Below are 22,500 nucleotides of genomic sequence, written 5' to 3'. Positions count from 1 at the left end.
CAGACAGACAGACAGACAGACAGACAGACACAGACAGACAGACAGACAGACAGACAGACAGACAGACAGACAGACAGACAGACAGACAGACAGACAGACTGACATGAAGACAGACAGACAGACAGACAGACAGACAGACAGACAGACAGACTGACATGAAGACAGACAGACAGACAGACAGACAGACAGACAGACAGACAGACAGACAGACAGACAGACAGACAGACAGACAGACAGGGAGACAGACAGACAGACAGGGAGACAGGGAGACAGGGAGACAGGGAGACAGGGAGACGGACAGACAGGGAGACGGACAGACAGGCTGACATACAGACAGACAGGCATACAGTACCATTCAAAAGTTTGGACACACCTACTCATTCAAGGGTTGTTCTTTATTTTGACTATGTTCTACATTGTAGAATTATAATGAAGACGTCAAAACTATGAAATAACACATATGGAATCATGTAGTAACCAAAAAGTGTTAAACAAATCAAAATATATTTTATGTTCTTCAAAACAGGCACCATTTGCCTTGACAGCGTTGCACACTCTTGGCATTCTCTCAACCAGCTTCACCTGGAATGCTTTTCCAACAGTCTTGAAGGAGTTCCCACATTTGCTGAGCACCAGTTGGCTGCTTTTCCTTCACTCTGTGGTCCAACTCATCCCAAACCATCTCAATTGGGTTGAGGTCGGGTGATAGTGGAGGCTATGTCATCTGAGGTAGCAGTACATCACTCTCCTTCTTGGTCAAATAGCCTTTACACAGCCTGGAGATGTGTTGGGTCATTGTCCTGTTGAAAAACATATTATTTACATTACATTTACATTTAAGTCATTTAGCAGACGCTCTTATCCAGAGCGACTTACAAATTGGTGCATTCACCTTATGACTTGTCCCACTAAGCGTATGTACATTATGCCTTGAATCTATTATTCTACGCTCAGAAATCTGCTCATTTTATCCTCTGTCCCCAATGCCAGAGAAAACTAGTTCTTATAGCCTGTAGCCATACCCTTATCCTACTCCTCTGTTCCTCTGGTGATGTAGAGGTTAACCCAGGCCTCCAGCACCACTCCCATTCCCCAGGCTCTCTCATTTGTTGACTTCTGTAACCGTAACAGCCTTGGTTTCATGCATGTTAACATCAGAAGCCTCCTCCCTAAGTTTGTTTTATTCACTGTTTTAGCACACTCTGCCAACCCGGATGTTCTAGCTGTGTTTGAATCCTGGTTTAGGAAGGTCACCAAAAACCCTGCAATTTCCATCCCGAACTACAACATTTTCCGACAAGAGAGAACTGCCAAAGGGGGCGGAGTTGCAATCTACTGCAGAGATAGCCTGCAGAGTTCTGTCACACTATCCAGGTCTGTGCCCAAACAATTCGAGCTTCTACTTTTAAAAACCCACCTTTCCAGAAACAAGTCTCTCACCGTTGCTGCTTGTTATAGACCCCCTTCAGCCCCCAGCTGTGCCCTGGAAACCATATGTGAATTGATTGCCCCCCAACTATCTTCAGAGTTCGTACTGTTAGATGACCTAAACTGGGATATGCTTAACACCCCGACCGTCCTACAATATAAGCCAGATGCCCTCAATCTCACAGAAATGATCAAGGAACATACCAGGTACATCCCTAAATCCGTCACCATGGGCACCCTCATAGATAACAACCTGCCCTCTAAATACACCTCCGATGTCTTCAACCAGGATCTCAGCGATCACTGCCTCATTGCCTGCATTCGTATTGGGTCCGTGGTCAAACGACCACCCCTCATCACTGTCAAACGCTCCCTAAAACACTTCAGCGAGCAGGCCTTTCTAATCGTCCTGGCCCGGGGTATCCTGGAAGGATATTGGCCTCATCCCGTCAGTAGAGGATACCTGGCAGCTCTTTAAAAGTGATTTCGTCACCGTCTTAAATAAGCCCCTTTCAAAAAATGTACAATAGGAACAGATATAGCCCCTGGTTCACCCCAGGCTTGACTGCCCCTGACCAGCACAAAAACGTCCTGTGGCCTTCTGCATTAGCATCGAATAGCACCAACGATATGCAATGTTTCAGGGAAGTTAGGAACCAATATACACAGTCAGTTAGGAAAGCAAAGGCTAGCTTTTTCAAACATAAATTTGCATCCTGTAGTACTAACTCAAAAAGGTTCTGGGACACTGTAAAGTCCATGGAGAATAAGAGTACCTCCTCCCAGCTGCCCACTGCTCTGAGGCTAGGAAACACTGTCACCACTGATAAATCTACGATAATCGATCATTTCAATGAGCATTTTTCTACGGCTGGCCATGCTTTCCACCTGGCTACCGGTACCCGGCCAACAGCTGTGCCCCCTGCAGCAACTTGCCCAAGCCTCTCCAGCTTCTCCTTCACCGAAATCCAGACAGCTGATGTTCTGAAAGAGCTGTTCGAAATCTGAATCCCTACAAATCAGCTAGGCTAGACAATCTGGACCCTCTCTTCCTAAAATGATCAGCCAAAATTGTTTCAACCCATGTTACTAGCGTGTTCAACCTCTCTTTCATATCGTCTGAGATCCACAAAGATTGGAAAGCTGCAGCGGTCATCCCCTCTTCAAAGGGGGAGACACTCTAGACCCAAACTGTTATAGACCCATTTGTCATGACTTCCACTCTAGACCCAAACTGTTATAGACCCATTTATAGACCCATCTGTCATGACTTCCACTCTAGACCCAAACTGTTATAGACCCATTTGTCATGACTTCCACTCTAGACCCAAACTGTTATAGACCCATCTGTCATGACTTCCTCTAGACCCAAACTGTTATAGACCTATATCCATCTGTCATGACTTCCACTCTAGACCCAAACTGTTATAGACCCATCTGTCATGACTTCCACTCTAGACCCAAACTGTTATAGACCTATATCCATCTGTCATGACTTCCACTCTAGACCCAAACTGTTATAGACCCATCTGTCATGACTTCCACTCTAGATCCAAACTGTTATAGACCTATATCCATCTGTCATGACTTCCACTCTAGACCCAAACTGTTATAGACCTGTATCCATTTGTCATGACTTCCACTCTAGACCCAAACTGTTATAGACCCATCTGTCATGACTTCCACTCTAGACCCAAACTGTTATAGACCCATATCCATCTGTCATGACTTCCACTCTAGACCCAAACTGTTATAGACCCGTATCCATCTGTCATGAATTCCGCCGAAGTTGGTCCCTTTCCGTTGTCGACGTCACCGACCTTCTAGCCATCGCCGATCCACTTTTCATTTTCCATTGGTTTTCTCTTCCCTCACACCTAGTTCCAATTCCATCAATTACATGTTGTGTATTTAACCCTCCAATAAGAAGAAGAACAGGAAGGCCCACCAATAAGAAGAAGAACAGGAAGACCCACCAATAAGAAGAACAGGAAGACCCACCAATAAGAAGAAGAACAGGAAGACCCACCAATAAGAAGAAGAACAGGAAGGCCCACCAATAAGAAGAAGAACAGGAAGGCCCACCAATAAGAAGAAGAACAGGAAGGCCCACCAATAAGAAGAAAAACAGGAAGGCCCACCAATAAGAAGAATAACAGGAAGGCCCACCAATAAGAAGAATAACAGGAAGGCCCACCAATAAGAAGAAGAACAGGAAGGCCCACCAATAAGAAGAAGAACAGGAAGGCCCACCAATAAGAAGAAGAACAGGAAGGCCCACCAATAAGAAGAAGAACAGGTAGGCCCACCAATAAGAAGAAGAACAGGAAGGCCTACACATATACATTACTTTCCACTTCTCTTCCGCCAGTAGCATCACATTATACCATCCTTCCCTGCCTTTCTAAAATGTTCCAAAGCCAAGTTACAAACAGATCACAGACCGTTTCGAATCCCACCGTACCTTCTCCACTATTCAATAGGGTTTCAGAGCTGGTCACGGGTGCACCTCAGCCACGCTCAAGGTCCTAAACGATATCATAACTGCCATCGATAATAGACAGTTCTGTGCAGCCGTCTTCATCGACCTGGCCAAGGCTTTCGACTCTGTCAATCATCGCAATCTTATCGGCAGACTCAACAGCCTTGGTTTCTCAAATGACTGCCTCGCCTGGTTCACCAACTACTGCCTCTGGCAGTCTCTATGGAGGTGCCACAGGGTTAAATTCTCGGACCGACTCTTTTCTCTGTATATATCAACGATGTTGCTCTTGCTGCTGGTGATTGATTCTCTGATCCACCTCTACGCAGACGACACCATTCTGTATACATCTGGCCCTTCTTTGGACACTGTGTTAACAAACCTCCAAACGAGCTTCAATGCCATACAACACATACATACAACACTCCAACTGCTTTTAAATGCTAGTAAAACTAAATGCATGCTCTTCAACCGATTGCTGCCCGCACCCTCCCGCCTGACTAGCATCACTACTCTGGACGGTTCTGACTTTAAATATGTGAACAACTATAAATACCTAAGTGTCTGGTTAGACTGTAAACTCTCCGTCCAGACTCACATTAAAGATCTCAAACCCAAAATGAAATCATGAATTGGCTTCCTATTTCGCAACAAACCCTCCTTCACTCATGCTGCCAAACATACCCTCGTAAAACTGACTACCCTACCGATCCTTGACTTCGGCGATGTCATTTACAAAATAGCCTCCAATACTCTACTCAGCAAACTGGATACAGTCTATCACAGTGCCATCCGTTTTGTCACCAAAGCCCCATATACTACCCACCACTGCGACCTGTATGCTCTCATTGGCTGGCCCTTGCTGCAGATTTGTCGCCAAACCCACTGGCTCCAGGTCATCTATAAGTCTTTGCTAGGTAAAGCCCTGCCTTATCTCAGCTCACTGGTCACCATAGCAACATCCACCCGTAGCATGTGCTCCAGCAGGTATATTTCACTGGTCACCCCCAAAGCCAATTCTTACTTTGGCTTCCTTTCCTTCCAGTTCTCTGCTGCCAAATGACTGGAACGAACTGCAAAAATCACTGAAGCTGGAGACGTATATCTCCCTCTCTAACGTTAAGCATCAGCTGTCAGAGCAGCTTACCGATCACTGCACCTGTACACAGCCCATCTGTAAATAGCACACCCAACTACCTCATCCCCATATTGTTAATTATCTTCTTGCTCTTTTGCACACCAGTATCTCTACTTGTACATCATCATCTGCACATCTATCACTCCAGTGTTAATGCTAAATTGTAATTATTTCACCTCTATGGCCTATGTATTGCCTTACCTCTCTACTCTTCTACATTTGCACACACTGTACATATATTTTTTTGCCAAGAGTGTGCAAAGCTGTCATCAATGCAAAGGGTGGCTACACTGAAGAATATAAAATATGTTTCGATTTGTTTGATTATTTTTTTGGTTACTAGATGATTCCATATGTGTTATTTCATAGTATTGATGTATTCACTAGTATTCTACAATGTAGAACATAGTACAAACCTCCATGAGTAGGTGTTCTAAAACTCTAGACTGTTATTATACATTCAGACAGACAGACAGACAGACAGACAGACAGACAGACAGACAGACAGACAGACAGACAGACAGACAGACAGACAGACAGACAGACAGACAGACAGACAGACAGACAGACAGACAGACAGGCTGACATGAAGAAAAACAGACAGACAGACAGACAGACAGACAGACAGACAGACAGACAGACAGACAGACAGACAGACAGACAGACAGACAGACAGACAGACAGACAGACAGACAGAGAGGGAGAGAGACAGACAGACAGACAGAAAGACAGACAGACAGACAGACAGACAGGCTGACATGAAGAAAAACAGACAGACAGACAGACAGACAGACAGACAGACAGACAGACAGACAGACAGACAGACAGACAGACAGACAGACAGGCTGACATGAAGAAAAACAGACAGACAGACAGACAGACAGACAGACAGACAGACAGACAGACAGACAGACAGACAGACAGACAGACAGACAGACAGGCTGACATGAAGAAAAACAGACAGACAGACAGACAGACAGACAGACAGACAGACAGACAGACAGACAGACAGACAGACAGACAGACAGACAGACAGACAGACAGGCTGACATGAAGAAAAACAGACAGACAGACAGACAGACAGACAGACAGACAGACAGACAGACAGACAGACAGACAGACAGACAGACAGACAGACAGACAGACAGACAGACAGACAGACAGACAGACAGACAGACAGGCAGGCTGACATGAAGAAAAACAGACAGACAGACAGACAGACAGGCTGACATGAAGAAAAACAGACAGACAGACAGACAGACAGACAGACAGACAGACAGACAGACAGACAGACAGACAGACAGACAGACAGACAGACAGACAGACAGACAGAGGCCCTGGGTGTAAAAAGTGCAGTGTAATTTGCCCCCTGTCTGATTAGGATTAGAGACTGTAATCTGTGACATGCTGAAAATGTAAAGCCTGATTTGGCTGCCCCTCCCCCTCCCTGTAAAACGGCCTCCGGTCGTCCTCAGACGTCATGACAAGAGCGGCGACCTCTGTTGAAAACATTGTCCGTTCTCAGACCCAAGAGAGGAGAGAATATCAGGAAAAGCCTCTTCCTTCTCTTCTTTCATTCCCCTTTTCTCTGCTTCTGCTAACAGCTCAACTCAGAGGAGGAGGAGTAGTGTGTATGGTGTGTGTGTGTGGTGTGTGTGGTGTGTGTGTATGGTGTGTGTGGTGTGTGTGTATGGTGTGTGTGGTGTGTGTGTATGGTGTGTATGGTGTGTGTGTATGGTGTGTGTGTACGGTGTGTGTGTACGGTGTATGTGTACGGTGTGTGTGTACGGTGTGTGTGTACGGTGTGTGTGTATGGTGTGTGTACGGTGTGTGTGTACGGTGTGTGTGTATGGTGTGTGTACGGTGTGTGTGTACGGTGTGTGTGTACTGTGTGTGTGTATGGTGTGTGTGTGTACGGTGTGTGTGTACGGTGTGTGTGTATGGTGTGTGTACGGTGTGTGTGTACGGTGTGTGTGTATGGTGTGTGTGTACGGTGTGTGTGTACGGTGTGTGTGTACGGTGTGTGTGTATGGTGTGTGTACGGTGTGTGTGTACGGTGTGTGTGTACGGTGTGTGTGTACGGTGTGTGTGTATGGTGTGTGTATGGTGTGTGTGTACGGTGTGTGTGTATGGTGTGTGTGTATGGTGTGTGTGTATGGTGTGTGTGTACGGTGTGTGTGTATGGTGTGTGTATGGTGTGTGTGTACGGTGTGTGTGTATGGTGTGTGTGTATGGTGTGTGTGTATGGTGTGTGTGTACGGTGTGTGTGTACGGTGTGTGTGTACGGTGTGTGTATGGTGTGTGTGTACGGTGTGTGTGTGGTGTGTGTACGGTGTGTGTGTATGGTGTGTGTGTATGGTGTGTGTGTATGGTGTGTGTGTACGGTGTGTGTGTATGGTGTGTGTGTATGGTGTGTGTGTACGGTGTGTGTGTATGGTGTGTGTATGGTGTGTGTGTACGGTGTGTGTGTACGGTGTGTGTGTATGGTGTGTGTGTATGGTGTGTGTGTACGGTGTGTGTGTATGGTGTGTGTGTACGGTGTGTGTGTACGGTGTGTGTGTACGGTGTGTGTATGGTGTGTGTGTACGGTGTGTGTGTGGTGTGTGTACGGTGTGTGTGTACGGTGTGTGTATGGTGTGTACGGTGTGTACGGTGTGTGTGTGTATGTTGTGTGTGTGTGTATGGTGTGTGTGTACGGTGTGTGTGTACGGTGTGTGTGTACGGTGTGTGTGTACGGTGTGTGTACGGTGTGTGTGTGTGTGTGTGTGTGTGTGTGTGTGTGTGTGTGTGTGTGTGTGTGTGTGTGTGTGTGTGTGTGTGTGTGTGTGTGTGTGTGTGTGTGTGTGTGTGTGTGTGTGTGTACGGTGTGTGTGTGCGTGTTTGCATGGGATGTGTGTTTTTCGCGCCAGCCACTTTCATTCCAGTTCCAGACCCTGTTATCCTGCTGTTCAGCTGAAGTACAGAGATTAATTAGTTTCTGTTTACACGCTGGGACTTCCTTCCTCATAGAAGTTAACCTCATTAGCCCCTAGCTAGGAAAGAGCGCTGATTAGCATACTAGCATATTAGCTAGCTTGAGCTATTAGCATATCACAGTATTAACACATTTAAATACTAGCAAATACTAGCTAGGAAAGAGAAACTGTTAGCATACTGCCATTTTAACTAGCTAGCCTAGCTAAGAACATCCACCGGTATTAGCATTGTATTATTTTAGCTAGCTTATCACACTATTAAACCAGCCGTATCCTACAGTAGGGTATATAATGAGCTATTAAACCAGCCGTATCCTACAGTAGGGTATATAATGAGCTATTAAACCAGCCGTATCCTACAGTAGCGTATATAATGAGCTATTAAACCAGCCGTATCCTACAGTAGCATATATAATGAGCTATTAAACCAGCCGTATCCTACAGTAGCATATATAATGAGCTATTAAAGCAAATACATCATGTTGTTGACGTGACATAATCACTAAGACACATAGTGTATCAGCGATAACTAGTACAGTAACTAGTACAGTAACTAGTGCGGTAACTAGTACAGTAACTAGTGTGGTAACTAGTACAGTAACTAGTGCAGTAACTAGTACAGTAACTAGTACAGTAACTAGTGCAGTAACTAGTACAGTAACTAGTGCAGTAACTAGTGCAGTAACTAGTACAGTAACTAGTGCAGTAACTAGTACAGTAACTAGTACAGTAACTAGCTGGTCATGTTGTTGACGTGACATAATCACTAAGACACATAGTGTATCAGCGATAACTAATTGCAGTAACTAGTACAGTAACTAGTGTAGTAACTAGTACAGTAACTAGTGCAGTAACTAGTACAGTAACTAGTACATTAACTAGTGCAGTAACTAGTACAGTAACTAGTACAGTAACTAGCTGGTCATGTTGTTGACGTGACATAATCACTAAGACACAGTGTATCAGCGATAACTAGTACAGTAACTAGTACAGTAACTAGTGCAGTAACTAGTACATTAACTAGTGCAGTAACTAGTGCAGTAACTAGTGCAGTAACTAGTACAGTAACTAGTACAGTAACTAGTACAGTAACTAGTGCAGTAACTAGTACAGTAACTAGTGCAGTAACTAGTACAGTAACTAGCTGGTCGTGTTGCTCTAATCGTTGCTAGAGACCAATCCCTTTGATAATGTGATATGTAAACATCTCTCTCTGGAGAATTATTCCCCCCCCCCCTCCCTTTCTCCTTCTCTCCCTCTTTTTCCCCCTTCTCTCTTTTTATTAATATCCTCCCATGTCTGTTTCTCTGTCTCTGGTCTGTGCCTGCCTCTCCCTCTCTCTCTGTCTCTCTCTCTCTTTCTCTCTGTCTCTCTCTTTCTCTCTGTCTCTCTCTCTCTTTCTCTCTTTCTCTCTCTCTCTCTCTCTCTCTCTCTCCCTCTCTCTCTCTCCCTCTCTCCCTCTCTCTCTCTCCCTCCCTCTCTCTCTCTCTCTCCCTCTCTCTCTCTCTCTCTCTCTCTCTCTCTCTCTCTCTCTCTCTCTCTCTCTCTCTCTGTCTCCTCTGTCTGTCTGTTTCTCTCGTGTTAAAGATGTGAGAAAGGAACACAGGTTCCATCCATAGGGGTTTCCATCAGGGATTAGCAGGGGCAGTGCAGAGGGGAGGAGAGAGACTTCATGTTATTGATGTTTCCCTCTTCAACCATTTGACTCTCTCACTGCTCAGGGTTACAAGTTCAGAGAGAGAGAGAGAGAGAGAGAGAGAGAGAGAGAGAGAGAGAGAGAGAGAGAGAGAGAGAGAGAGAGAGAGAGAGAGAGAGAGAGAGAGAGAGAGAGAGAGAGAGAGATTCTCTCTCCCTCTCTTCTTCTCTCTCTCCCTCTCTTCTTCCATCATTCCCTACGGAGTGCTGCTGTCACTATGAACTCACTCCGTTATTTTATAGTCCAAAGCCTACTCCTCTTTATCTCGCTCATTATTGACCCCTCTTTCTCTCTCTCTCTCTCTCTCTCTCTCTCTCTCTCTCTCTCTCTCTCTCTCTCTCTCTCTCTCTCTCTCTCTCTCTCCCTTTCTCACTCTCTCTCTCCCTATCTCACTCTCTCAATTCAATTCAATTCAATTCAAGGGCTTTATTGGCATGGGAAACATGTGTTAACATTGTCAAAGCAAGTCTCTCTGTCTCTCTCTCTCTCTCTCTCTCTCTCTCTCTCTCTCTCTCTCTCTCTCTCTCTCTCTCTCTCTCTCTCTCTCTCTCTCTCTCTCTCTCTCTCTCTCCCTTTCTCTTCTCCCATTACGAGTGGTTTGGAGATGTGCGTCTGTGTGTAGCGATAAAAGAGGGTGGAAGGAGTGGAATGCAGAAGCCGAGATAAAACATTTGACATTTGATAAATAAAACAAACCTGGTCTAAAGAGATTCACAGCAAACCTAGACCATACAACTGATCTCAGACCAGTGTAGTCCATATTAACAACTGATCTCAGACAAGTGTAGTCCATATTAACAACTGATCTCAGACCAGTGTAGTCCATATTATAACAACTCATCTCAGACCAGTGTAGTCCATATTAACAACTGATCTCAGACCAGTGTAGTCCATATTAACAACTGATCTCAGACCAGTGTGGTCCATATTAACAACTGATCTCAGACCAGTGTAGTCCATAATAACAACTGATCTCAGACCAGTGTGGTCCATATTAACAACTGATCTCAGACCAGTGTAGTCCATATAAACAACTGATCTCAGACCAGTGTGGTCCAGAGATTTTAGCTCTACATCCTTTCATTCGTTGTGTTCTGTTTTGGTGATGTCATAGTTGTATTGATTTTAATAAACATGACCATCTTCTAAACGTGTGACCCACACCCCATACCATTTACCAACTAAATGGTAGCAGTATCTTTATCTCACCCTCCTGCCCCTCCAGTGCTGCCAGGCCATGGTGTTAATGTGGGTGTATGTCCCCTCCAGGCCATAGTGTTAATGTGGGTGTATGTCCCCTCCAGGCCATGGTGTTAATGTGGGTGTATGTCCCCTCCAGGCCATGGTGTTAATATGGGTGTATGTCCCCTCCAGGCCATGGTGTTAATGTGGGTGTATGTCCCCTCCAGGCCATGGTGTTAATATGGGTGTATGTCCCCTCCAGGCCATGGTGTTAATGTGGGTGTATGTCCCCTCCAGGCCATGGTTGAGACGGTGAACAACTTGCTCCAGCCCAGGGCCCAGGCAGCGTGGAGACAGTTGCCCACGGGGGAGCAGCTTCGCTGGGCTACCACCCTGCTGGACACGGTGGAGGCTGGAGCTTTCATGCTGGCTGATAACCTGCTGAAGACGGACACCGTGGAGGAGATCACCGACAACATCCGTGAGTAGATGTTACGTTAATTAATTAATTAATTGATATTTTACCTTTATTTAACCAGGCAAGTCAGTGATGAACAAATTCTTATTTTCAATGACGGCCTGGGAACAGTGGGTTAACTGCCTGTTCAGGGGCAGAACGACAGATTTGGACCTTGTCAGCTCAGGGGATTTGAACTTGCAACCTTCCGGTTACTAGTCCAACGCTCTAACCACTAGGCTACTGTCACCACGGTAATGTTATTATATTAAGAAGCCTGCTACTGTACAGAACACTACCGACGACATCCGGGATTTTGATTAGATGTTGATGAGACAAATAAGACTTGTTGATAACTGGCTGAGAGAGTTGGACGAGAGGCATCATTCATGTCTTGTTGATAACTGGCTGAGAGAGTTGGACGAGAGGCATCATTCATGTCTTGTTGATAACTGGCTGAGAGAGTTGGACGAGAGGCATCATTCATGTCTTGTTGATAACTGGCTGAGAGAGTTGGACGAGAGGCATCATTCATGTCTTGTTGATAACTGGCTGAGAGAGTTGGACGAGAGGCATCATTCATGTCTTGTTGATAACTGGCTGAGAGAGTTGGACGAGAGGCATCATTCATGTCTTGTTGATAACTGGCTGAGAGAGTTGGACGAGAGGCATCATTCATGTCTTGTTGATAACTGGCTGAGAGAGTTGGGCGAGAGGCATCATTCATGTCTTGTTGAGAACTGGCTCGTTCATGTATATTAGATGTAATTATGAAGCGTTTACTGTCAGTAGGTAGTTATCCCTACAATCCTAGGAAAAAAGGGTTCCAAAAGGGTTTTATTGACTGTCCCCGAACCATTTTAGTTCCAGGTAGAACCCTTTTTAGTTCCAGGTAGAACCCCTTTTTTAGTTCCGGGTAGAACCCTTTTTGGTTCCAGGTAGAACCATTTTTGGTTCCAGGTAGAACCCATTTTAGTTCCGAGTAGAACCCGTTTTAGTTCCGGGTAGAACCCGTTTTAGTTCCGGGTAGAACCCTTTTTAGTTCCAGGTAGAACCCTTTTTAGTTCGGGGTAGAACCATTTTTAGTTCTGGGTAGAACCCTTTTTGGTTCCAGGTAGAACCATTTTTAGTTCCGGGTAGAACCCTTTTTAGTTCCGGGTAGAACCCTTTTTGGTTCCGGGTAGAACCCATTTTGGTTCCGGGTCGAGTGCTTTTTAGTTCCATGTAAAACCCTTTCCACAGAGGTTTCTACATGGAACTCAGAAAGGTTCTACTTGGAACCAAAAAAGGTTCTACCTGGAACCAAGAAAGGTTATTCAAAGGGTTCTCCTAAGGGGGCAGCCCGAAGAAGCCGTTTAGTGTAGATAACTTTGAACTTGCAATCTTTGACTCTTAATTAGTTTTATCGAAAGCAGGGTAATTATATATCCCACATGAGTTTACAGCACTCTGGGCAATATTTTTATTTTTTTATTTAACCTTTATATAACCAGGCAAGTCAGTTGAGAACAAATTCTTATTTACAATTACGGCCAAACACGGAACACACTGAGCCACTCGGGAGGCCAAACATGTGCATAATATCATACATGTGGATAATATAATAATATCATACACAGTAACCTACAACACAAGGCCCAAATCTACACCGGAGTTGCTTACCAAGACATATTCCTGAATGGCCTAGTTACAGTTTTGACTTAAGTAACTATGGCAACGTTTAACAATGGCTGTCTAGCAAAGAGCAACAACCGGACAGAACTTGAACAGTTTTGACTTAAGTAACTATGGCAACATTTAACAATGGCTGTCTAGCAAAGATCAACAACCAGACAGAACTTGAACAATTGTTTCAAGAATAACGGGCAAATATTTATAAAATGGAGGTGAACACAGCTCTTCGAGACTTACCCAGAAAAGACTCACAGCTGTAAGTCTCTGCCAACGTTTGTTTCTGACATGTATTGACCCAAGGGGTGTGACTACTTATGTAAATTAGATATTCGTGTATTTAATAAATTTTCAAAAATGTTAAAAAAAAAAAAAAAAAAAATGTAAACATATTTTCACTTTGTCATTATTAATCCATGTTACATTCAGGCTGTAAGGGTGTCAATACTTATGTAAATGAGATATTTATGTATTTAATACATTTTCAAAAATGTTTAAAAAACAATTCTTAACAGATTTTCACTATTTTCACTTTCACTTCATTATTAATCCATGTTACATTCTGGCTGTAACACAACATGTGTAGTGAGTCAAGGGGTGTGAATACTTATGTAAATGAGATATTTATGTATTTAATTTACAATACATTTTTGAATACTTTCCGAAGGCTCTGGATGTGAACAGGGGAGAACCTTTCGATAAACACTCTGAAGTCCTTTTCTTTTGGAAAATAAAAAGGGGTTCGAGCTCCTCGCTGCTCATCAGGATTCCAAACAGCAGTCTTATCTGGAAAACATAGAGCACATCTACTTTAATGTAGTTCTATCGTATAGAAACGGAGCAACCAGAATAGACACACATCAGATCTCTAGTCAGACCGTATTTATACCAGTGGTGGTTCGACACACGTTACACAATATCCTCTGTTCTACTGAGACGTGTGTGTGTGTGTGTGTGTGTGTGTGTGTGTGTGTGTGTGTGTGTGTGTGTGTGTGTGTGTGTGTGTGTGTGTGTGTGTGTGTGTGTGTGTGTGTGTGTGTGTGTGTGTGTGTGTGTGTGTGTGTGTGTGTGTGTGTGTGTGTGTGTGTGTGTGTGTGTGTGTGTGTGTGTGTGTGTGTCTGTCTGTCTGTCTGTCTGTCTGCGTATGTAGTTGTACTGCAGAGTGTTTTATTCTGTTTTCCTCTCATCCTATTGGAAGAGAGAGAGAGAGAGAGAGAGAGAGAGAGAGAGAGAGAGAGAGAGAGAGAGAGAGAGAGAGAGAGAGGATGAAAGGCATCATCAGAATCACCTTTATATATATATATATATATATATGCCATTTAGCAGACGCTTTTATCCAAAGCGACTTACAGTCATGTGTGCATAGATTCTACGTATATAAGTACATTTACCCAGAATGTTGCCTTAGTGAGAAGGTGCTGCCTTGGTGAGAAGGTGCTGCCTTGGTGAGAAGGTGCTGCCTTGGTTAGAAGGTGCTGCCTTGGTGAGAAGGTGCTGCCTTAGTGAAAAGGTGCTGCCTTGGTGAGAAGGTGCTGCCTTGGTGAGAAGGTGCTGCCATAGTTAGAAGGTGCTGCCTTGGTTAGAAGGTGCTGCCTTGGTGAGAGGTGCTGCCTTAGTGAAAAGGTGCTGCCTTGGTGAGAAGGTGCTGCCTTAGTGAAAAGGTGCTACCTTGGTGAGAAGGTGCTGCCTTAGTGAAAAGGTGCTGCCTTAGTGAGAAGGTGCTGCCTTAGTGAGAAGGTGCTGCCTTAGTGAGAAGGTGCTGCCTTGGTGAGAAGGTGCTGCCTTGGTGAGAAGGTGCTGCCTTAGTGAGAAGGTGCTGCCTTAGTGAAAAGGTGCTGCCTTGGTGAGAAGGTGCTGCCTTAGTGAAAAGGTCCTGCCTTAGTGAGAAGGTGCTGCCTTGGTGAGAAGGTGCTGCCTTGGTGAAAAGGTGCTGCCTTAGTGAGAAGGTGCTGCCTTAGTGTGAAGGTGCTGCCTTGGTGAGAAGGTGCTGCCTTAGTGAGAAGGTGCTGCCTTGGTGAGAAGGTGCTGCCTTGGTGAGAAGGGGCTGCCTTAGTGAGAAGGTGCTGCCTTGGTTATAAGGTGCTGCCTTAGTGAGAAGGTGCTGCCTTAATGAGAAGGTGCTGCCTTAGTGAGAAGGTGCTGCCTTAGTGAGAAGGTGCTGCCTTAGTGAGAAGGTGCTGCCTTGGTGAGAAGGTGCTGCCTTGGTGAGAAGGTGCTGCCTTGGTGAAAAGGTGCTGCCTTAGTGAGAAGGTGCTGCCTTGGTGAGAAGGTGCTGCCTTGGTGAGAAGGTGCTGCCTTGGTGATAAGGTGCTGCCTTGGTGAGAAGGTGCTGCCTTGGTGAGAAGGTGCTGCCTTGGTGAGAAGGTGCTGCCTTGGTGAGAAGGTGCTGCCATAGTTAGAAGGTGCTGCCTTGGTTAGAAAGTGCTGTCTTGGTGAGAAGGTGCTGCCTTGGTGAGAAGGTGCTGCCTTGGTGAGAAGGTGCTGCCTTGGTGAGAAGGTGCTGCCATAGTTAGAAGGTGCTGCCTTGGTTAGAAAGTGCTGTCTTGGTGAGAAGGTGCTGCCTTAGTGAAAAGGTGCTGCCTTGGTGAAAAGGTGCTGCCTTGGTGAGAAGGTGCTGCCTTGGTGAGAAGGTGCTGCCTTAGTGAAAAGGTGCTGCCTTGGTGAGAAGGTGCTGCCTTGGTGAGAAGGGGCTGCCTTAGTGAGAAGGTGCTGCCTTAGTGAGAAGGTGCTGCCTTGGTTATAAGGTGCTGCCTTAGTGAGAAGGTGCTGCCTTAGTGAGAAGGTGCTGCCTTAGTGAGAAGGTGCTGCCTTGGTGAGAAGGTGCTGCCTTATTGAGAAGGTGCTGCCTTAGTGAGAAGGTGCTGCCTTAGTGAGAAGGTGCTGCCTTGGTGAGAAGGTGCTGCCTTAATGAGAAGGTGCTGCCTTGGTTATAAGGTGCAGCCAACAATGTAGTATAGACTGATTATAGTGGAGTATTGGGTGAAACACACATTGAGTTGATTTTTGATAAGAGTGGGGGAAATAGTGGGAAGAGAGATTTAGAATAATAGACAGAGTGAGGATGGAGGGGGATGAAAGAGGGGGATGAGAAGTTGGTTTGAATGAAAGGGAGAAAGTGGGGATAGAGGGAGCTGGGAGGGATGGATATGAAGAACAGAGAGGGAAGGATGATCTGTTAGAATCTGCCCACCAGATTAGCTGGGAGGAGAGATTAACGAGACAAAACACACACTGTTACTTCTTTTAATACGCTCCCTCTCTCTCTCTCTTTAAGGTTCTCAGCTACACACACACACACACACACACACACACACACACACACACACACACACACACACACACACACACACACACACACACACACACACACACACACACACACACACACACACACACACACACACACACACACACACACACACACACACACACACACACACACAGCACTGTAGCCTCCATATATCAGCCCTTTCTATAACCATGTTTATGAGCTGTGTTCAGTAACACAGACCGTTTTGGAGGAGTTGGTTAAGTGATGTGAGGTGATACTCAGTACAAGTTGTTTACTTGTTATATTTATTAAACTTTAGTTGCAGTTGTCATAACTCTCCTGTGACAATCTGAGGGATCAGGTTCCAGTGGGTCTCTCTCTCTCCCTCTCTCTCTCTGTCTCTCTCTCTCTCTCTCTCTCTCTCTCTCTCTCTGTCTCTCTCTGTCTCTCTCTCTCTCTCTCTCTCTCTCTCTCTCTCTCTCTCTCTCTCTCTCTCTCTCTCTCTCTCTCTCTCTCTCTCTCTCTCTCTCTCTCTCTCTCTCTCTCTCTCTCTCTCTGTGTCTCTCTCTCTCTCTCTGTCTCTCTGTGTCTCTCTCTCTCTCTCTCTCTGTCTCTCTCTGTCTCTCTCTCTGTCTCTCTGTCTCTCTCTCTCTCTCTCTCTCTCTCTCTCTCTCTCTCTCTCTGTGTCTCTCTCTCTGTGTCTCTCTCTGTGTCTCTCTCTCTCGCTCTCTCTCTCTCTCTCTCTCTCTCTCTCTCTCTCTCTCTCTCTCTCTCTCTCTCTGTGTCTCTCTCTCTCTCTCTCTCTGTCTCTCTCTCTCTCTCTCTCTCTCTCTCTCTCTCTCTCTCTCTCTCTCTCTCTCTCTCTCTCTCTCTCTCTCTCAAAGAACTTCGGGACGGAGTCCCACTTTGGATTGGCTACAACTCTATAGACCACTAGACCAGAAAGAACTACAACTCTATAGACCACTAGACCAGAAAGAACTACAACTCTATAGACCACTAGACCAGAAAATATGAAGCTGACTCTCCATGTTGAAATGGTTAAGAACTACAACTCTGGAGGCCCAGGAGACCAGACAGCGTGTGGTTTTGGCTACATGGCTGGAAATGGTTCAACTCTGAGACTATCGATCACTACAGAATACGAGCAAATCCTAGACGTAGAACTACTAGTTTGCAGCTGGAAATGACGTAAGTCTTGTACGAGAATACCGACAACCGCAGAAGTATCTATTCTATACAACAACAATCTGTACACCTGACTTATCCATTACAACAGACACTATCCAGAGCCGCTGAGAAAGCGACAACTACGAAAAACCTTGTGACTCCTGGGGGAGTTTAACCAGAGACTCTCTGATGAACTGACTCTCCAGCAGACGGACCAGATTCCAACAGAGAAGAGAACAACGACATTCGGGCGTAAATATATACATTGGAATTATTAGGAGCGGACGTTCATGTGAAAAAGGATTAGCATTTCAATGAACAGAATTATCAACTGTGTGTAGTGAATCCATTTTGTCTTTCCCGCTCTTTTCCTGTCCCCACCCCCTTTCCTTTGTCTACCAAGCCGTCATACCGGTTTAGCCCACTAGGGACTTTTCTATCAATGCATTGTCAGTAACCAATATCTACTGTTTGATTGTTATGTATTTCTGTGATTATTTAGTTAGTTAGTAAATAAATTAATAAAGCTAATTTGTATATTGCTGATTCATTATAGAAACGAGGGTTTGTGCAGATATCCACGGGTTTGTGACGTTCAGTAATGACAACTGATAAAGTAATAATTATACATTAATACAAGACTAATCGACAAGATATGAAAATATCTGAAGAGTCGATTCGGGAAATAGAGACTCTATAAACAATTTTCCCGTGGTGCCCCGACTTCCTGGTTAATTAAAGTTGACATGATTAGTTTAATAATTACGTAATAATAATTACACATGGAGAATTCATTTGATGCAATAAGTCTTCACGTTTAATGATAGTCACAGACAGGACAGTAATCCATATCCACATGGTCTACTAGCTGGCCGTTACTAGTCCCCAGGTCTACTAGCTGGCCGTTACTAGTCCCCAGGTCTACTAGCTGGTCGTTACTAGTCCCCAGGTCTACTAGCTGGCCGTTACTAGTCCCCAGGTCTACTAGCTGGTCGTTACTAGTCCCCAGGTCTACTAGCTGGTCGTTACTAGTCCCCAGGTCTACTAGCTGGTCGTTACTAGTCCTCTGGTCTACTAGCTGGCCGTTACTAGTCCCCAGGTCTACTAGCTGGTCGTTACTAGTCCTCTGGTCTACTAGCTGGCCGTTACTAGTCCCCAGGTCTACTAGCTGGTCGTTACTAGTCCCCTGGTCTACTAGCTGGTCGTTACTAGTCCCCAGGTCTACTAGCTGGCCGTTACTAGTCCCCAGGTCTACTAGCTGGCCGTTACTAGTCCCCAGGTCTACTAGCTGGTCGTTACTAGTCCCCAGGTCTACTAGCTGGTCGTTACTAGTCCCCAGGTCTACTAGCTGGTCGTTACTAGTCCCCAGGTCTACTAGCTGGTCGTTACTAGTCCCCAGGTCTACTAGCTGGTCGTTACTAGTCCCCAGGTCTACTAGCTGGTCGTTACTAGTCCCCAGGTCTACTAGCTGGTCGTTACTAGTCCCCAGGTCTACTAGCTGGCCGTTACTAGTCCCCAGGTCTACTAGCTGGTCGTTACTAGTCCCCAGGTCTACTAGCTGGTCGTTACTAGTCCCCAGGTCTACTAGCTGGCCGTTACTAGTCCCCAGGTCTACTAGCTGGTCGTTACTAGTCCCCAGGTCTACTAGCTGGTCGTTACTAGTCCCCAGGTCTACTAGCTGGCCGTTACTAGTCCCCAGGTCTACTAGCTGGCCGTTACTAGTCCCCAGGTCTACTAGCTGGTCGTTACTAGTCCCCAGGTCTACTAGCTGGTCGTTACTAGTCCCCAGGTCTACTAGCTGGCCGTTACTAGTCCCCAGGTCTACTAGCTGGCCGTTACTAGTCCTCTGGTCTACTAGCTGGTCGTTACTAGTCCCCAGGTCTACTAGCTGGCCATTACTAGTCCCCAGGTCTACTAGCTGGCCGTTACTAGTCCCCAGGTCTACTAGCTGGCCGTTACTAGTCCCCAGGTCTACTAGCTGGTCGTTACTAGTCCCCAGGTCTACTAGCTGGCCGTTACTAGTCCCCTGGTCAACTAGCTGGCCGTTACTAGTCCCCAGGTCTACTAGCTGGCCGTTACTAGTCCCCTGGTCTACTAGCTGGTCGTTACTAGTCCCCAGGTCTACTAGCTGGTCGTTACTAGTCCCCAGGTCAACTAGCTGGTCGTTACTAGTCCCCAGGTCTACTAGCTGGCCGTTACTAGTCCCCAGGTCTACTAGCTGGTCGTTACTAGTCCCCAGGTCTACTAGCTGGCCGTTACTAGTCCCCAGGTCTACTAGCTGGCCGTTACTAGTCCCCAGGTCTACTAGCTGGCCGTTACTAGTCCTCTGGTCTACTAGCTGGCCGTTACTAGTCCCCAGGTCTACTAGCTGGCCGTTACTAGTCCCCAGGTCTACTAGCTGGTCGTACTACTAGTCCCCAGGTCTACTAGCTGGCCGTTACTAGTCCCCAGGTCTACTAGCTGGCCGTTACTAGTCCCCAGGTCTACTAGCTGGTCGTTACTAGTCCCCAGGTCTACTAGCTGGTCGTTACTAGTCCCCAGGTCTACTAGCTGGTCGTTACTAGTCCCCAGGTCTACTAGCTGGTCGTTACTAGTCCCCAGGTCAACTAGCTGGTCGTTACTAGTCCCCAGGTCTACTAGCTGGCCGTTACTAGTCCCCAGGTCTACTAGCTGGCCGTTACTAGTCCCCAGGTCTACTAGCTGGTCGTTACTAGTCCCCAGGTCTACTAGCTGGTCGTTACTAGTCCCCAGGTCTACTAGCTGGCCGTTACTAGTCCCCAGGTCTACTAGCTGGTCGTTACTAGTCCCCAGGTCTACTAGCTGGCCGTTACTAGTCCCCAGGTCTACTAGCTGGTCGTTACTAGTCCCCAGGTCTACTAGCTGGTCGTTACTCGTCCTCTGGTCTACTAGCTGGTCGTTACTAGTCCCCAGGTCTACTAGCTGGCTCTGGTCTTACTAGTCCCCAGGTCTACTAGCTGGTCGTTACTAGTCCCCAGGTCTACTAGCTGGTCGTTACTAGTCCCCAGGTCTACTAGCTGGCCGTTACTAGTCCCCAGGTCTACTAGCTGGTCGTTACTAGTCCTCTGGTCTACTAGCTGGCCGTTACTCGTCCTCTGGTCTACTAGCTGGTCGTTACTAGTCCCCAGGTCTACTAGCTGGTCGTTACTAGTCCCCAGGTCTACTAGCTGGTCGTTACTAGTCCCCAGGTCTACTAGCTGGCCGTTACTAGTCCCCAGGTCTACTAGCTGGTCGTTACTAGTCCCCAGGTCTACTAGCTGGTCGTTACTAGTCCCCAGGTCTACTAGCTGGCCGTTACTAGTCCCCAGGTCTACTAGCTGGTCGTTACTAGTCCTCTGGTCTACTAGCTGGCCGTTACTCGTCCTCTGGTCTACTAGCTGGTCGTTACTAGTCCCCAGGTCTACTAGCTGGTCGTTACTAGTCCCCAGGTCTACTAGCTGGTCGTTACTAGTCCCCAGGTCTACTAGCTGGTCGTTACTAGTCCCCAGGTCTACTAGCTGGTCGTTACTAGTCCCCAGGTCTACTAGCTGGTCGTTACAAGTCCCCAGGTCTACTAGCTGGTCGTTACTAGTCCCCAGGTCTACTAGCTGGTCGTTACTAGTCCCCAGGTCTACTAGCTGGTCGTTACTAGTCCCCAGGTCTACTAGCTGGTCGTTACTAGTCCCCAGGTCTACTAGCTGGTCGTTACTAGTCCCCAGGTCTACTAGCTGGTCGTTACTAGTCCCCAGGTCTACTAGCTGGCCGTTACTCGTCCTCTGGTCTACTAGCTGGTCGTTACTAGTCCCCAGGTCCTCTACCAGTTACCAAACATGGTCAACTAGCTGGTCGTTACTAGTCCCCAGGTTCCTACCAGTTACCAGACATGGTCTACTAGCTGGTCGTTACTAGTCCCCAGGTCTACTAGCTGGTCGTTACTAGTCCCCAGGTCTACTAGCTGGTTGTTACTAGTCCTCTGGTCTACTAGCTGGTCGTTACTAGTCCTCTGGTCCTCTACCAGTTACCAGACATGGTCAACTAGCTGGTCGTTACTAGTCCTCTGGTCTACTAGCTGGTCATTACTAGTCCTCTGGTCCTCTACCAGCTACCAGACATGGTCAACTAGCTGGTCGTTACTAGTCCTCTGGTCTACTAGCTGGTCGTTACTAGTCCCCAGGTCCTCTACCAGTTACCAAACATGGTCAACTAGCTGGTCGTTACTAGTCCCCAGGTTCTCTACCAGTTACCAGACATGGTCTACTAGCTGGTCGTTACTAGTCCTCTGGTCTACTAGCTGGTCGTTACTAGTCCTCTGGTCCTCTACCAGTTACCAGACATGGTCTACTAGCTGGTCGTTACTAGTCCTCTGGTCTACTAGCTGGTCATTACTAGTCCTCTGGTCCTCTACCAGCTACCAGACATGGTCAACTAGCTGGTCGTTACTAGTCCTCTGGTCTACTAGCTGGTCGTTACTAGTCCCCAGGTCCTCTACCAGTTACCAAACATGGTCAACTAGCTGGTCGTTACTAGTCCCCAGGTTCTCTACCAGTTACCAGACATGGTCTACTAGCTGGTCGTTACTAGCCCCCAGGTCTACTAGCTGGTCGTTACTAGTCTCCAGGTCCTCTACCAGTTACCAGACATGGTCTACTAGCTGGTCGTTACTAGTCCTCTGGTCTACTAGCTGGTCGTTACTAGTCCCCAGGTCTGCTAGCTGGTCGTTACTAGTCCTCTGGTCCTCTACCAGTTACCTGACATGGTCAACTAGCTAGTTTCTACTTAAAGAGTTAGGCAAGACTGTCTTCTCCTGTTGTGCACCACAGGCATGGAATAATCTACAATCCATTCTTCACCTGTGTTAGTGACCCCCGGTGAGTTTAAAACTGTGAAGCCTGACTGTGTTAGTGACCCTGGGTGAGTTTAAAACTGTGAAGCCTGACTGTGTTAGTGACCCTGGGTGAGTTTAAAACTGTGAAACCTGACTGTGTTAGTGACCCTCAGTGAGTTTAAAACTGTGAAGCCTGACTGTGTTAGTG

General features: G+C 46.4%; 1 protein-coding gene across 10 annotated transcripts in view; it reads left to right on the top strand.

Moving 5' to 3' along the window:
* LOC124018036 (adhesion G protein-coupled receptor L3-like) overlaps positions 1–22,500 on the top strand; it is a 118,770-nt gene that overhangs the window by 23,741 nt on the left and 72,529 nt on the right. For all 10 annotated transcript variants that reach the window (XR_006835554.1, XR_006835553.1, XM_046333287.1 and 7 more), the window contains one exon: positions 11,199–11,382. Coding sequence is in view for 8 of the 10 variants with exons in the window: in XM_046333287.1 (XP_046189243.1) it covers positions 11,199–11,382 (184 nt within the window). In the remaining 2 variants the exon portion in view is untranslated. The remainder of the gene's footprint in view (positions 1–11,198; positions 11,383–22,500) is intronic.

The sequence above is a fragment of the Oncorhynchus gorbuscha genome, unplaced genomic scaffold, assembly GCF_021184085.1.
Source record: "Oncorhynchus gorbuscha isolate QuinsamMale2020 ecotype Even-year unplaced genomic scaffold, OgorEven_v1.0 Un_scaffold_383, whole genome shotgun sequence".
Classification (NCBI taxonomy): Eukaryota; Metazoa; Chordata; class Actinopteri; order Salmoniformes; family Salmonidae; genus Oncorhynchus; species Oncorhynchus gorbuscha.
Note: the sequence above shows the minus strand (reverse complement) of the source record. Positions and strands in the feature narration are given on the sequence as shown.